We start from the raw sequence: 16,414 nt of genomic DNA, 5'->3' as shown, positions 1-16,414 counted from the left end.
AACTTTAGATTTATTAGATCTAGCCTGGCGCAATCTCAGCAGCTATAAATGGCCCAAATTCTGAAGAGCCTTAATCCAGCCTTTGCCTGACATGAGGCTCCTGTTCCACATTGGGGGTGCAGGATCCTGGACACTTTGTGTCCAGTCACAGAGACGAGTAGAGGAGTCCCCTGAAGCCCGGCCAAGGGAGTGGGCTCTTGGTGCACATGGTCGCTGTGGTTCATTTCTTCTAGCCCAGAGGCACGCAAAGATTGCCTGCTGTCTTAGTGGCTTCAACAGGCTTTTGCTGGCTGGACTTTAGAGTTGATTTTGCCTAGAATGCATCACTCCTGTTTGTAGATACTAACAGTGGGCCGTAAGGATAAGCGTTGACTCTCAGACTCATTAGTAGTGCTATAAAGGTGTCCTTTCATTTTAGAAACTATTTATTGGCACTTGAATGTATTCGAAATGGATTTTTTTCCAACAGAGGCACTGTGCCAGGTGCTTCGGAGTGCGAGCAAGTGAACACACTTAGGAAGTGCAGGTAATGGGCGAAGCTAGGTAAAAGACGGATGTCGTCACAGAGTGGGGAAGCACTTTTCAAAAGTACGTGCTAAAACCAGGGCCACTGGAATTATGTGGCAGGGGTGACCAAATTATGCAGCATGGTGGACTGAATTATGTGTCAAGAAAAGGCAAATTATGTGGCATAATGCGGCACATTTTGTGAAAGTATTACTTATTATTTTGTAATTTTTACACGTGTTAACATTGTCGGGGCAAAGGCTTCACCTCATTAGAACCAGTTTGAGCACCCAAATACAGCAGTAAGCACCATAAAGGTAACCAGTTAAGCTTTGCAATGGCCCTGCAATGCACAGAAACACCTCAGTGCGTTTTTAGTAACTTTTGATCCATATTACCTGCGACCATCATTTTGTTAAAAATCACCTAATTCCAGTGGCCCTAGCTAAAGGAAGGATTTTCAGTGGGAGAGTCAGCAGTGTGCAGCCAAACGTATTCAGACAACATGAATAGTTAACCGCGGATAATTGCCTGGGGGTATTTTCCTCGAGAGGAGAGTCCATATTTCAAGGTTATAGGTAGAGAGATGTACAGCATTTATAAGCCACAAGCAAAGTCTTGCGCTGATCAACATTTTTGGTTTACGTTTAGTCTGAGGGGTTTCCTGTGTTTCCTCATGTACACCATGGAGTTGTTACTCCTCCTGCAAAGTGGCAATATTTCTTTGTGAGTGGTCTTTGGAACTAGAAATAGACGAGCTGTTTTCCTGCGAGTTAACTTTTAAACAACTTTCTTCACGAAGTCGAAACTGGAAATATTTTGGGGGTTTATTTTTCTTCAGACAACTTAAAAGGCTAAATAAATTTAAATGTGAAAATCCACATGCAGAAAGAGAGAGAGAGAGAGAGGGAAACGGAGAGTGGGAAGAAGTAAGAAATGGAAAGGGCGGGAGCAAAGGGGAGTGCAAAGAGTCACAATGAGAGGAGAGTGACAGGGATGGAGATGAGAGAGAAGTCCACAGAGGAGAAAGCGACAGATGGGAGGGGAACGAGTGGCAATGAGAGGGTGTGACAGAGATGCAGATGAGAGAGGGTGGCGGAGATGGTGAAGGGTGTAAGACACAAAGACACTGAAACACAGAAATGAGTGGGATGCAGAGAAAGGAAGGTGGTCATTTTTTAACAGAAGTAGACACTCGACTTGCTGGGACAAGCACTCAGTATTTCCTCATCCAGCCCAGTGAGTCTCGTGGAAGCTCCCAGAAAGGGGAAGGTGTGACCAGGGGGGTGCTTGTGAGGTGGCACAGGGCGCAGTATGTCTGGCTTCGGGTTTTGTGTTTGTCACTATGTGAGCAAATCGAGTATTTAAACGTCTGCTTGCAACTGCAGAAGCCTCTGTGTACTTTTTTGAGTACAGGTCTTTAAGCCTAAACAAATGTTCTTGAATCTTGCTTTGTGTGTACTTGATAGTGTTTAAGTGTGTTTGTACTTATGTTGGGGTGAAGTTGATGGATATAAAGATGTTGTTACAGATCCTGTTATAACACTTTTGCAAGTGCTTTATCAATCTTCCTGCTTCCTCAAATTTGCTTGAAACTCTTTTTTTTTGCCTCAGTGCAATACCACAATCACTTACGCCTCATCACTTTCAAATGTCACCAGCCGCCCCTGATTACAGCATTATTAAAACTGTCCATGTGGTATTCTTGCCTTTTGTGGATTGAATGTGGACTTCATCAACATTTTTACTCTTGCTACAGAATCAACAGCCAATGATGGGTCAAGAGCCAGGTCCCTCCAAAAGGCCGAAGACTTACCACTTCCATCAAGAGTGGGAGAACGAATTTTTATTTACACAAATCAAAGACAACTGTGTGTGTTTAATCTGTGGAGCAAAAGTTGCAGTGGGGAAAAAGGGCAATGTTGAGAGGCATTTTACAACAAAGCACATGAGTTTTGAGAGGAAGTTCCCTAAGGGAAGCAGCCTGAGGTCACAAAAAGTAAATGAACTGAAATCTGCATTGCAGACACAGCAATCTTTTTTCACAAAGCCAACGAAGAAAGCCACTGCAGCAACTGAAGCATCCTTGGTAGTTACTCATCACTTGATCAAGCACAAAGCAACATTTTCAGATGGAGCAATTATGAAGGAAGCAATGCTTCTAATGGCCCACTCTTTATTCAAAGACTTTAAATTTAGCCCTGAAGTTATGTCTGGCATTTCAGATGTGCAGTTGGGGGCAAACACTATGGTACGAAGGGTATCTGCATTATCGGGCAACGTGACAGAGCAGTTGGAGCGGGATTTAAAGACATGTAAATATTTTTCTCTGCAATGTGATGAATCTGTTGATGCAAGCGATATTGCACAGTTGGCTATCTTTGTTAGAATGGTTTTTGAAGATTTCACGTATAAAGAAGAATTTTTAACTCTGTTGCCTCTGAAAACCACAACCAGAGGGTCTGACATCCACAATGAGGTGAAAAAGTATTTTGCGAAACAAAATGTTCCATTGAAAAAGTTAGTGGCGATAACAACTGATGGTGCACCCGCAATGATAGGGCGTCATTCTGGCTTCATTGCCAATTGTAAAGCAGATCCAGATTTCCCTCCGTTATTAAACTACCATTGCATTATACATCAACAGGCAATATGTGCAAAGGTAATGGGGTTTGATCATGTGATGACTCCTGTTGTTAAAATTATTAATTCAATTCGTGCAAAGGCCAAGCAGCACCGAACCTTCAAATTGTTCCTTGAAGAACTTTCAGCTGAGTATGGTGACCTTTTACTGCACACTCAGATCCGATGGCTTAGCAGAGGAAGAATACTGCGAAGATTCCTTTCCCTATTGCCAGAAGTCAAAGCTTTCATGGAGTCTAGAAATGAAGATACCACACAGCTGTCAAACACTGAATGGTTGCTCGATTTAGCTTTTTTGACAGATGTCACAGAGAAATTAAATTTATTGAACTACGAGTTGCAAGGCAAAAACAAGACAATAGCCAACATGATTAGTTCTGTGAAAACATTCAAAACAAAACTTAATCTTTTCATACAGCATGTACAGAAAAGAAAGTTTCAGCACTTTCCCTCAGTGCTCCAAATCCTGTCAGAAAACAACATTGAGGCTGGGATCCTTGACATACAAAAATACAGTAACCTCCTCGTGAGGCTTAATCAAGAGTTCAGTGACCGGTTTAGTGATTTTGAGCAACTGGAGCCCTGTGTGATGTTCACTTCAAACCCCTTCATGGAAGTGGATCTTAGTGACATTTCAGAGAAAATTAGTGTTCTTCTGAACCTTGACTCTGACACCATGGAAATGGAGATGGTCTCACTTCAAAATGACATTGAATTGAAATCAAGGCAATCTGACATACATTTCTGGAGTCTTGTGGATGCAGAAAAGTTTAAGAACATCCACACAGCTGCATTGAAACTTTTTTCCCTGTTTGGCTCTACCTATCTTTGTGAATCTGCATTTTCCGATATGAACTTCATAAAATCTAAGTTTCGCACACGTCTGACTGACGAACATTTAAATGACTCCATAAGAGTTGCCCTCTCAAACTACACCCCAGATTACAAGGCATTACTGGACACCATGCAGTGTCAAGTCTCTCACTGAAATTATTTGTATGTAGTCGTAATCAATACTTGTTCAGTCGCACTCCCTGGGGAAATGACAAATCTGTTTATTTATTAAAACCAAGATTAAAGTCGCTGCAGAGAAGAATCTTCAGCCTCCTGCAAAGCTTTTTTAGTATTTGAACAAGAACAATGCAATGTGTACTGCAGGCCTGTATTACAAACAATAAAACTTAGCTGGAGAGAAGAATCTTGAGCACGTTTCCAAATGATTATTTGCAGCATAAAAACGAATCAGTTCCACATTGAAGTTAAGATCGCTTTCCATGTATGTTTGTTAATTGAGCCGCATTACAATGATTATTTCAATGACCACTATTACTGGAAGGTCTTAATTTTGGACCTTAATTTTGGACCTGGTAATTGAAATGACTTGAAGCGTCACAAATCCAAAGTCATTCCTTTTGGTGTTCTAGGCCTGTCTTGGGTATTTTGTTCAAACCACAGTATTAAAGGCAATGAAACGAGGCGTGGGGGGGTCTCGCGGAAAAATGCACAAGTTGATTCGGGTTCGGTAGCTCACGACTATGTTCACTGGTCAGAAGTAGCTCTCACTACACAAAAGGTTGGAGACCCCTGCGCTAGTTCCATGGCATTATTGCATAGTCCTTTGTTACTCACTGCAGTTTTATCAAATGTGATTAGTCTCTCAGTATGAGCCTGTTGGATTGTAGCGAATTTAGGTATTCTGTTATTTCTTGGGAGTCCACTTGGCCTACTACTTATTATTGGCCACATGATTGTGGTTTTACCAGGTCGATGGAAACAACTCTGTTCTCCCTTTTACCAGCAAGGGGCGGTAGTACAACTGATCTTGTTCCGCTGATAGCTAAGACAGGTTCTGCTTTTCTGTAAGAAGGCCCAAATTCCTTCTTTACCGCGATCTTTTCTCTGACCAGATCCCCAATCTTTGGAATCCAGACAGGTTTTGCTGGGACAGGTGGTTTTTCTTCAGTGTCTTTCGGCTGTTGTTTCAACTTTATGTTAGTCTGGTTTTTTATTGTTTCATTTAAATCCTGTAAAACAGCCAAACGATCTTTGATATCAAAGGATTTTTCTTCTACCACTGAAGTATGACTATCAAGATCCTGAATAAGCATTCTAGTTCCGAACAATAGTTCGTATGGAGTGAGACCTTTTAGAGAATTTCTTGGCAGATTATTAAGACTACGTTGGACACTTGTTAAATGTTTGACCCACCCATCACCCGAACCTAATACCCTCGCCGTTATAGATTGCTTTATGTCCCGTTTTTTTCTTTCCACAACCGCATTTCCCTCAGGATGGAAGGGAGAAGAGTACCGCAATGCGATGCCCATGCTGTTCATGGCCTCTTTGTAAGCTCGAGAGCTAAACGCAGGACCCTGATCAGAATGTAGCATGCCAATTGCGTATGTGCCGATAAAGACTCGCAAATCTTTTATAACAGTTCTGGCGTCAGCCGAGTGCTGGGGCCACATTTTTAAGTGTTTTAAGTCTTTTATTTATTATGAGACACATTTCTACGACTCGATTTCTGCGCTATAGATAGCCTCATGCTATCTAATAGTGGTATCTGGGCTACAGGCTGGTCAGGTTCACAACTGCGATCTCTGTTGCAGTCCTTGCAATGTTTTGCAAAATAATAGATATCTACGCTCATTCCCGGCCACCAGTATTCCGATTGTGGTTCCATCCGAGATTTCAGGATCTCTTGGTGCCTCAGACCCAACCCCATATGTGCTTCTTGGAGTAAGAAGATTCTCCGCTTCGTGTTTGGAATTACTCTATCCCCCACTCCAGGGATTCGAGCAAACGGAACAGAACGGAGTTTGCATCAATTATGTATGCTTTACTGAGTGGATAGTTGAGAGGTAATGCTGCATAATCGCCTTTTAATGTGGCTTTTACTGCCAACATGGTTTCTCCATCTATTTGTTTTTCTGAACGTTTTTCCATGGCTACGGGAGCCGGTTGAACCGCTTCCGCTGTGGCTGTGTTAGCCAATGAATTCCCTGCAACGTGAACGCCATCACGTCGATGACTCCGTGCGTGTATCACGTGAGTCTTTTGTAGTTCTTTCTTTAAAAGAACTACTTGTTCCCAAAGCGTTTTATGCTTTATTGTGGCACCTGTGTCATCTTTGAATCAATCTTAATTGTTCACCAGTTGCACACTCCTTATTATATACAATATTAACAAGTTTCTCTTGTTTGTGCGACTCCTTTGTTTAGTGTTTTGTCTAGGACAGGGGTCTCCAACCTTTTGTGTAGTGAGAGCTACTTCTGACCAGTGAACATAGTCGTGAGCTACCGAACCCGAATCAACTTGTGCATTTTTCCGCGAGACCCCCCCACGCCTCGTTTCATTGCCTTTAATACTGTGGTTTGAACAAAATACCCAAGACAGGCCTAGAACACCAAAAGGAATGACTTTGGATTTGTGACGCTTCAAGTCATTTCAATTACCAGGTCCAAAATTAAGGTCCAAAATTAAGACCTTCCAGTAATAGTGGTCATTGAAATAATCATTGTAATGCGGCTCAATTAACAAACATACATGGAAAGCGATCTTAACTTCAATGTGGAACTGATTCGTTTTTATGCTGCAAATAATCATTTGGAAACGTGCTCAAGATTCTTCTCTCCAGCTAAGTTTTATTGTTTGTAATACAGGCCTGCAGTACACATTGCATTGTTCTTGTTCAAATACTAAAAAAGCTTTGCAGGAGGCTGAAGATTCTTCTCTGCAGCGACTTTAATCTTGGTTTTAATAAATAAACAGATTTGTCATTTCCCCAGGGAGTGCGACTGAACAAGTATTGATTACGACTACATACAAATAATTTCAGTGAGAGACTTGACACTGCATGGTGTCCAGTAATGCCTTGTAATCTGGGGTGTAGTTTGAGAGGGCAACTCTTATGGAGTCATTTAAATGTTCGTCAGTCAGACGTGTGCGAAACTTAGATTTTATGAAGTTCATATCGGAAAATGCAGATTCACAAAGATAGGTAGAGCCAAACAGGGAAAAAAGTTTCAATGCAGCTGTGTGGATGTTCTTAAACTTTTCTGCATCCACAAGACTCCAGAAATGTATGTCAGATTGCCTTGATTTCAATTCAATGTCATTTTGAAGTGAGACCATCTCCATTTCCATGGTGTCAGAGTCAAGGTTCAGAAGAACACTAATTTTCTCTGAAATGTCACTAAGATCCACTTCCATGAAGGGGTTTGAAGTGAACATCACACAGGGCTCCAGTTGCTCAAAATCACTAAACCGGTCACTGAACTCTTGATTAAGCCTCACGAGGAGGTTACTGTATTTTTGTATGTCAAGGATCCCAGCCTCAATGTTGTTTTCTGACAGGATTTGGAGCACTGAGGGAAAGTGCTGAAACTTTCTTTTCTGTACATGCTGTATGAAAAGATTAAGTTTTGTTTTGAATGTTTTCACAGAACTAATCATGTTGGCTATTGTCTTGTTTTTGCCTTGCAACTCGTAGTTCAATAAATTTAATTTCTCTGTGACATCTGTCAAAAAAGCTAAATCGAGCAACCATTCAGTGTTTGACAGCTGTGTGGTATCTTCATTTCTAGACTCCATGAAAGCTTTGACTTCTGGCAATAGGGAAAGGAATCTTCGCAGTATTCTTCCTCTGCTAAGCCATCGGATCTGAGTGTGCAGTAAAAGGTCACCATACTCAGCTGAAAGTTCTTCAAGGAACAATTTGAAGGTTCGGTGCTGCTTGGCCTTTGCACGAATTGAATTAATAATTTTAACAACAGGAGTCATCACATGATCAAACCCCATTACCTTTGCACATATTGCCTGTTGATGTATAATGCAATGGTAGTTTAATAACGGAGGGAAATCTGGATCTGCTTTACAATTGGCAATGAAGCCAGAATGACGCCCTATCATTGCGGGTGCACCATCAGTTGTTATCGCCACTAACTTTTTCAATGGAACATTTTGTTTCGCAAAATACTTTTTCACCTCATTGTGGATGTCAGACCCTCTGGTTGTGGTTTTCAGAGGCAACAGAGTTAAAAATTCTTCTTTATACGTGAAATCTTCAAAAACCATTCTAACAAAGATAGCCAACTGTGCAATATCGCTTGCATCAACAGATTCATCACATTGCAGAGAAAAATATTTACATGTCTTTAAATCCCGCTCCAACTGCTCTGTCACGTTGCCCGATAATGCAGATACCCTTCGTACCATAGTGTTTGCCCCCAACTGCACATCTGAAATGCCAGACATAACTTCAGGGCTAAATTTAAAGTCTTTGAATAAAGAGTGGGCCATTAGAAGCATTGCTTCCTTCATAATTGCTCCATCTGAAAATGTTGCTTTGTGCTTGATCAAGTGATGAGTAACTACCAAGGATGCTTCAGTTGCTGCAGTGGCTTTCTTCGTTGGCTTTGTGAAAAAAGATTGCTGTGTCTGCAATGCAGATTTCAGTTCATTTACTTTTTGTGACCTCAGGCTGCTTCCCTTAGGGAACTTCCTCTCAAAACTCATGTGCTTTGTTGTAAAATGCCTCTCAACATTGCCCTTTTTCCCACTGCAACTTTTGCTCCACAGATTAAACACACACAGTTGTCTTTGATTTGTGTAAATAAAAATTCGTTCTCCCACTCTTGATGGAAGTGGTAAGTCTTCGGCCTTTTGGAGGGACCTGGCTCTTGACCCATCATTGGCTGTTGATTCTGTAGCAAGAGTAAAAATGTTGATGAAGTCCACATTCAATCCACAAAAGGCAAGAATACCACATGGACAGTTTTAATAATGCTGTAATCAGGGGCGGCTGGTGACATTTGAAAGTGATGAGGCGTAAGTGATTGTGGTATTGCACTGAGGCAAAAAAAAAGAGTTTCAAGCAAATTTGAGGAAGCAGGAAGATTGATAAAGCACTTGCAAAAGTGTTATAACAGGATCTGTAACAACATCTTTATATCCATCAACTTCACCCCAACATAAGTACAAACACACTTAAACACTATCAAGTACACACAAAGCAAGATTCAAGAACATTTGTTTAGGCTTAAAGACCTGTACTCAAAAAAGTACACAGAGGCTTCTGCAGTTGCAAGCAGACGTTTAAATACTCGATTTGCTCACATAGTGACAAACACAAAACCCGAAGCCAGACATACTGCGCCCTGTGCCACCTCACAAGCACCCCCCTGGTCACACCTTCCCCTTTCTGGGAGCTTCCACGAGACTCACTGGGCTGGATGAGGAAATACTGAGTGCTTGTCCCAGCAAGTCGAGTGTCTACTTCTGTTAAAAAATGACCACCTTCCTTTCTCTGCATCCCACTCATTTCTGTGTTTCAGTGTCTTTGTGTCTTACACCCTTCACCATCTCCGCCACCCTCTCTCATCTGCATCTCTGTCACACCCTCTCATTGCCACTCGTTCCCCTCCCATCTGTCGCTTTCTCCTCTGTGGACTTCTCTCTCATCTCCATCCCTGTCACTCTCCTCTCATTGTGACTCTTTGCACTCCCCTTTGCTCCCGCCCTTTCCATTTCTTACTTCTTCCCACTCTCCGTTTCCCTCTCTCTCTCTCTCTCTTTCTGCATGTGGATTTTCACATTTAAATTTATTTAGCCTTTTAAGTTGTCTGAAGAAAAATAAACCCCCAAAATATTTCCAGTTTCGACTTCGTGAAGAAAGTTGTTTAAAAGTTAACTCGCAGGAAAACAGCTCGTCTATTTCTAGTTCCAAAGACCACTCACAAAGAAATATTGCCACTTTGCAGGAGGAGTAACAACTCCATGGTGTACATGAGGAAACACAGGAAACCCCTCAGACTAAACGTAAACCAAAAATGTTGATCAGCGCAAGACTTTGCTTGTGGCTTATAAATGCTGTACATCTCTCTACCTATAACCTTGAAATATGGACTCTCCTCTCGAGGAAAATACCCCCAGGCAATTATCCGCGGTTAACTATTCATGTTGTCTGAATACGTTTGGCTGCACACTGCTGACTCTCCCACTGAAAATCCTTCCTTTAGCTAGGGCCACTGGAATTAGGTGATTTTTAACAAAATGATGGTCGCAGGTAATATGGATCAAAAGTTACTAAAAACGCACTGAGGTGTTTCTGTGCATTGCAGGGCCATTGCAAAGCTTAACTGGTTACCTTTATGGTGCTTACTGCTGTATTTGGGTGCTCAAACTGGTTCTAATGAGGTGAAGCCTTTGCCCCGACAATGTTAACACGTGTAAAAATTACAAAATAATAAGTAATACTTTCACAAAATGTGCCGCATTATGCCACATAATTTGCCTTTTCTTGACACATAATTCAGTCCACCATGCTGCATAATTTGGTCACCCCTGCCACATAATTCCAGTGGCCCTGGTTTTAGCACGTACTTTTGAAAAGTGCTTCCCCACTCTGTGACGACATCCGTCTTTTACCTAGCTTCGCCCATTACCTGCACTTCCTAAGTGTGTTCACTTGCTCGCACTCCGAAGCACCTGGCACAGTGCCTCTGTTGGAAAAAAATCCATTTCGAATACATTCAAGTGCCAATAAATAGTTTCTAAAATGAAAGGACACCTTTATAGCACTACTAATGAGTCTGAGAGTCAACGCTTATCCTTACGGCCCACTGTTAGTATCTACAAACAGGAGTGATGCATTCTAGGCAAAATCAACTCTAAAGTCCAGCCAGCAAAAGCCTGTTGAAGCCACTAAGACAGCAGGCAATCTTTGCGTGCCTCTGGGCTAGAAGAAATGAACCACAGCGACCATGTGCACCAAGAGCCCACTCCCTTGGCCGGGCTTCAGGGGACTCCTCTACTCGTCTCTGTGACTGGACACAAAGTGTCCAGGATCCTGCACCCCCAATGTGGAACAGGAGCCTCATGTCAGGCAAAGGCTGGATTAAGGCTCTTCAGAATTTGGGCCATTTATAGCTGCTGAGATTGCGCCAGGCTAGATCTAATAAATCTAAAGTTACAAACTGTTGCAACCACAAGTCAAATGTTCTTGTGCACAAGAAGGTATACAAATCTGCGCAGGAGGTGGCTAGGACTCACGTTACTGCTGGGCTAGGGAAAATGGCTTGTTAGCTCTGTTCACCATACATACTGCTTGCCTCAATATCTTGTGGTGTCCCACCTACGACATGCTCTTCAGCCCAGAGGTGCGGAGGGGGTCAGAGGGAGGGGGTCTGGCGAGGCAGGAGACCTGAGCGGGGGTCAGGGGGAGGGGGTCTGGCGAGGCAGGAGACCTGAGCGGGGGTCAGGGGGAGGGGGTCTGGCGAGGCAGGAGACCTGAGCGGGGGTCAGGGGGAGGGGGTCTGGCGAGGCAGGAGACCTGAGCGGGGGTCAGCGGGAGGGGGTCTGGCGAGGCAGGAGACCTGAGCGGGGGTCAGGGGGAGGGAGTCTGGCGAGGCAGGAGAGCAGCCCGAGCGGGGGTCAGCGGGAGGGGGTCTGGCGAGGCAGGGTAGCAGCCCGAGCGGGGGTCAGAGGGAGGGGGTCTATCTGCTGGGAAGAGAGGGAGCGAGGCAGGAGAGCAGCCGGAGCGTGTTCAGCGGGCGGGGGTCAGAGGGGCGCCAGATGTGAGGAGGGGGGGAAGAGGCACGAAAAGAGCGAGCTTACCTGCAGCAGTGGCGGCTTCTGGCGGTGGAAGTCACTCTCGTCTACAGCTCCGCGCTGGCACCCGTAGCACAGTGGCAGAGAGTGCGATGGCAGCGCGCGTTTTCTATTGGCGATGACGTCAGACTCTCACGAGAGGAGTCTGCAGCTCCCGGAGAGGAGCGTCATCGGAGGAGCGTCATCGGGTCATCCGCTTCGCCCGGCCCGCCCCATCCACAGATCTCCAATCAGAGCAAGGGCCAGGCGAGCTACTCCCGGGGTCTCCGCGAGCTACCGGTAGCTCGCGATCGACCGGTTGGAGACCCCGGGTCTAGGAACACTGTATGAAAATTCAGCATAGATGAGAGCAGAGGTATTTTGCAAAATTGTCAATACTTGAAAATAATGAGAAACTATCATTAAGAAGTAAAGAAAAAGAATGGCATAAAACATAAATGCATATGAATCGTTATTTTTGGAATATAATGGATCAAAATCATTAGGACCTTTGATGTCCACAGAACAAAGTGCATTCCTTTAAGCCGTGAGCAGTACCTCTGCTCTCATCTATGCTGACCTGTGTCATCTTTGTAACTGTTTTTGATCCATGTCTGCATGTCACTGTTGTATGATTTGATGCAGAAATACGAATCACACACTATTAGTGTGGGGAATTCGCGATCGGCATTTTCGAGCGCCATCTTTAAAGTTCTTATTTCAGCTCGCTGAGTTGAACATTTCCTGAGTGATTCCGTTTTGGTAATCATTGGTTTGAATTTACCAGAGCGCCAGCGACCTTTAACAATCGCGCACGCTGCATCGTAGGATTTCTTTTCTACATCGCAGTGTTGTGCGAATCTGTCCATATAGATTACGCAGGTATATTGTTCTAGAGGCAGGATTTCAGCTGGCAGAGGATATTCTCGTTCATATACTAGATCATCCAGTTTTTTTAGTTTTTGGTCAAAATAGTATTTCACGTCTTCTGTAGCAAAGGAATTTTCCCATTCTATCCATTTTGGATCTAAGACCATTTTAATCATATTACATGAACTTGTTAACGCCTCAAGGGCTGGTTCTGATGAGAAAACAGCTATTCTTCTGCCCTGGGCTAGGGCTCTTTCTTTTGCTACAGCAGTTTGAACCGCAGTCAGAATTTTTTCTGTAGAGCTGAATTTCATTTCAGCTTCAGTGTACACATGTGATTTGTAAGCTATAGGTACCGTTTCTCCCTCATTAGAGGTCAGGTATGTGAATCCGTATCTTCCTGGGATGACTCGGATTACAAGATTGCGTATGTTTTCGCGAGTTTGTAATTTTGTTTTAGCTAACATGTCTGTTTGCAATGATCTCAAAATCTCTGTGTGTTTCTGAGTCCAATTGGTTTATTTGAAATCTGGTCTTATTAATTCATAGAGAGCTTTAACCCTCTCTGCATAATTTAGAATGTATGTTCTTCCGAAATTCAGGTAACCTAGTATTGATTGTAAATTCTTCAGTGTTTTTGGTGCTTGGAGGACAGCACATTTCTCTAAGAAATTGTCTGCTAGGCTTTTGCCTTCACTTGATAATTCATATCCTAAAAATAGGACAGTTAGATGGGCAATTCGTGACTTTTTAAAGTTGAATTTGTAACCCTCTGACGCAAACCCAAGTATTATGGTGTTCCCTCTTTTTAAGTGAGTCTCCAGGTCATCATCTGTGAGATAGATGTCATCGACATAGGATAATGCCTCATCATCATATATTTGTAGTAACTCTGTTACCCTCGCTGAGAATAATCCTAGGCTATTCTTGAATCCCAGTGGGAGTCGGCAAAATTGTTTTTGCGATCCAATTATTGAGAAAGCGGTCAAATACCTGCTTTCAGGTGCAATGTTTTGACAGAAGAATCCATTAGAGATATCTAATGTTTTATATTTTTTGCGCACAATGTTATTCATTAGTGCTGCACTATCTGAGTTTTGTACAGCAAATCATTTACAACAGGAGTTAAGGTGTCTGTAGTCCAAAACTAGACGATATGACTCGTCTGGCTTGGAGACAGGAAACAAAGGATTGTTCATTTGTGAGGTGCATGTTTCGATCACCCCTTGATATTCAAGTTGATCTAAGATCTCTCTGACTTGCTTTTTAGCTTCTTGTTTAACTGGGTACTGCCTTTGTGCAGTGGGCTGATTTTTTAATTGGATTTTGTGGTGAGGAGAATCCTCATCCCATCCTACATGATTTTTATATAAGGCAGGAGCTTGAGCCACTGCCCATGTTCTTGCCAATGTGTTTTTTTTATGAATCTGGATATGATTCGAGAAGGCAGGCATTATCATTTCTTCGCCATGAGGGCACTCCCTGACAAACTCTGGTGGCCAGTCTTTCTCAGCTAACAGAATGTCATAGCCTTTTGAAAGTTTTTCCCAAAAGAGACCTTTTATTTTCCTAGTTTTATCTCCCTCTATACGTAATGTTATTTCATATAGTTTATGGGGCACACTAACTCATGTGTCTGCAGTTTCCACCTGAATGTACTCATTCGTGTCCACTGTCTCCAGAAGATTCATCAGGATCTTGCGAGCTATGGTCACTTCTGCCGCGCTGTCTAGCATTGTCTGTGCCCACTCTCCGTTTTTCAGTTGTGTCCTCAGAATTCTCGGCATGTTTAATTTTAATACTTGCTACCTTCTTTCTGGGAAATTGTAATTTTTTACTTTGATGAGCAGGTTCCTTGTCTTTGGACTTGACGTGCTCTTCTCTGTGTTCTGACCGTCCTCTTCTTTCCGATTTCTGTGAGGAAGATCGAGAAAGATGGAGTGAGAAGGATCGAGAGGGACGTGTATCAACATCTTGATATCTGTCAGGTTTTTTAATTTTATCTCTATCTCTAAGGTTATATCTTTTTTCAGAGGGCTCCCTTTGGGGAGACTTGTCTTCTCGGCCTAGAGATCTCTATCTCCGCTGAGGAGACCTTCTTCTGGACTGGAAATGTTTTTCCCTGGGAGTGGATTGTCTATTACCATCCCAACTCTTTTTTGAAGTTTTTAAATTATTTTTAATAAATGTTTTTTCAGGATTTTCAGTTAGTTGGGGTTTTACCGGTTTCCCACCCAAACTATCTCTTCCTAGCTCTTAATATGATTTTTCTATGATTCTGGCAAGTTCAAATGGTTGGTCTGCTATATCTGTTTCCTTCAATTTCTGGAGGTTCTTTATATCATCCCTTGCCAATCGAACTAATTCTCTTTAGTTTAACTAGGAGTTCTTCGCTTGTCATTGTTTCGTAGTCTGGGTGTGTTGCATAGTCGCATAGGACCGGCCCCGTTGCTTCTGGTCTACCTAGCGGACCAAGCCTGGTGATGTGATTATTATGTTTTAGGGCGCCATTAAACCAGAGCAGGTGCTCTTGGTAATATAGAGGGATTTCGATCTCCTCGAAAGGAGTGTACTCTCCCGGAGGTTCCTCTATTTTGTAATAGTGGAAGTCTTTTGTCGTAGCGTGTGCTGCTGGAAAATTTATCCATGAATAGAATACCTCTGTCTGCCGATATTCATGTGCCTCTAAAATGAATATGACTGTAGCACCTCGTAATGTCAGTCCATTTTCTATAAGTTTAAGAGTTATAGTTCTTCTTATATTGACCGGAATGATTATTGCATCCGGGTCGGTGTTTTGCAGAAGTGTGTCGTCCGCTATGAGTTGAGCTGCTAGTCTAGCTTGCTCCCTCTCTTTATCACTTTCTGACATTTCACTGACTTAAAGTTTTTTGTTGCAGATCGAGTTTCAAGGAAACAAAGATTAGGTGCACAATATTTTGGAACACTGTATCCTTCAACGTTGATCAAACTAAAAACTAATACATAGGATTCTCATCCTACTAAGTTCCGGCGGATATTAACCTTTCACCCACTCCAGACGTCTTTTGGAGTTTTTACGGGAAAAAGGGGTTCTGTGTGAAAAAGCACGACTGAGTTACTCTAGTATCTTGCGTTAGATTATCGCCTTACCAAACGTTGGGCGCCATGTAGTGTAGTTCCTATTTTCCCAATAGGCTCTGCGCATTGGAATAACATAAACAGCAGAGTAGACGTAGGACTGAGGTCATCTAGGTCTCTACTGACTATGTTTTTAGGTTTGCGCCAGCGAGCTCAGAGGTCACTGGAAACTTCCTTGAATGAATAGGGAGGGATGAACTTCCCTGGCTCAGACAAGAAGGGATTCAGTTTCCGACAACCGCATAAACATGACAACTTTGCTCCCTCAGAATAAGAGTATCCCTAGAGTCGTGTGAAAACAATAGGCAGCTATTTCACTCAGTCAGCAGTGCATACTTAGTTTCACCAGAATGCAGAGAAGTAGAGAGACGGGCGTTTTCAATAAAAGGTGTTATTTATTGAGTAGTCTTCTTCCTCATGCAAGACAAATGAATTGCCACAATTGCAATACTTAAAGTAAAGTAAAGTGCGTACAGTAAAAGTAGTATTATGAAATAATACTGTAAAAGCATTGATATGGTTTCTTAGCCATATGATACTTTAAAATGGATAAAATATAGACATACACAAATACATTGACTAACGTACTCAACTGGTGCTTCTAACTAAGCCTACCCCGGTGTACCTGACCTAAGCCTAAAACATGGGAAGGGATGAATAAGTAGCAGTTTAAGTTAAGTTGCTT

General features: G+C 42.7%; 2 protein-coding genes across 5 annotated transcripts in view; both read right to left on the bottom strand.

Annotated features, from left to right (window-relative positions):
* The window catches only part of ABAT (4-aminobutyrate aminotransferase), a 712,333-nt gene that overhangs the window by 147,161 nt on the left and 548,758 nt on the right, over positions 1-16,414 (bottom strand). The gene's annotated exons all lie outside the window — the stretch shown is intronic.
* On the bottom strand, positions 4,739-13,883 carry LOC147685338 (uncharacterized). The gene is made up of 2 exons (XM_086939623.1): positions 12,320-13,883; positions 4,739-6,269 (listed from the first exon to the last, which is right to left on the bottom strand). Exons 1-2 carry the CDS (start codon positions 13,074-13,076, stop codon positions 5,920-5,922), a joined length of 1,107 nt encoding a protein of 368 aa, XP_086795749.1. The 5' UTR covers positions 13,077-13,883; the 3' UTR covers positions 4,739-5,919.

The sequence above is a fragment of the Lissotriton vulgaris genome, chromosome 10 (assembly GCF_964263255.1).
Source record: "Lissotriton vulgaris chromosome 10, aLisVul1.2, whole genome shotgun sequence".
NCBI classification, from domain to species: domain Eukaryota; kingdom Metazoa; phylum Chordata; class Amphibia; order Caudata; family Salamandridae; genus Lissotriton; species Lissotriton vulgaris.
The sequence above is the reverse complement of the archived record's forward strand: the minus strand, read 5'-3'. Positions and strand labels throughout refer to the sequence as shown.

What these genes read in the sequence shown, in the direction of transcription:
- LOC147685338 (XM_086939623.1), bottom strand. Translation starts at nt 13,076, where the DNA reads ATGTTAGCTAAAACAAAATTACAAACTCGCGAAAACATACGCAATCTT. An exon ending in CAGTTACAAAGATGACACAG is followed by an intron (nt 6,270 to 12,319) that starts GTCAGCATAGAT and finishes AAGATGACACAG; the next exon opens with GTGCCACAATAAAGCATAAA.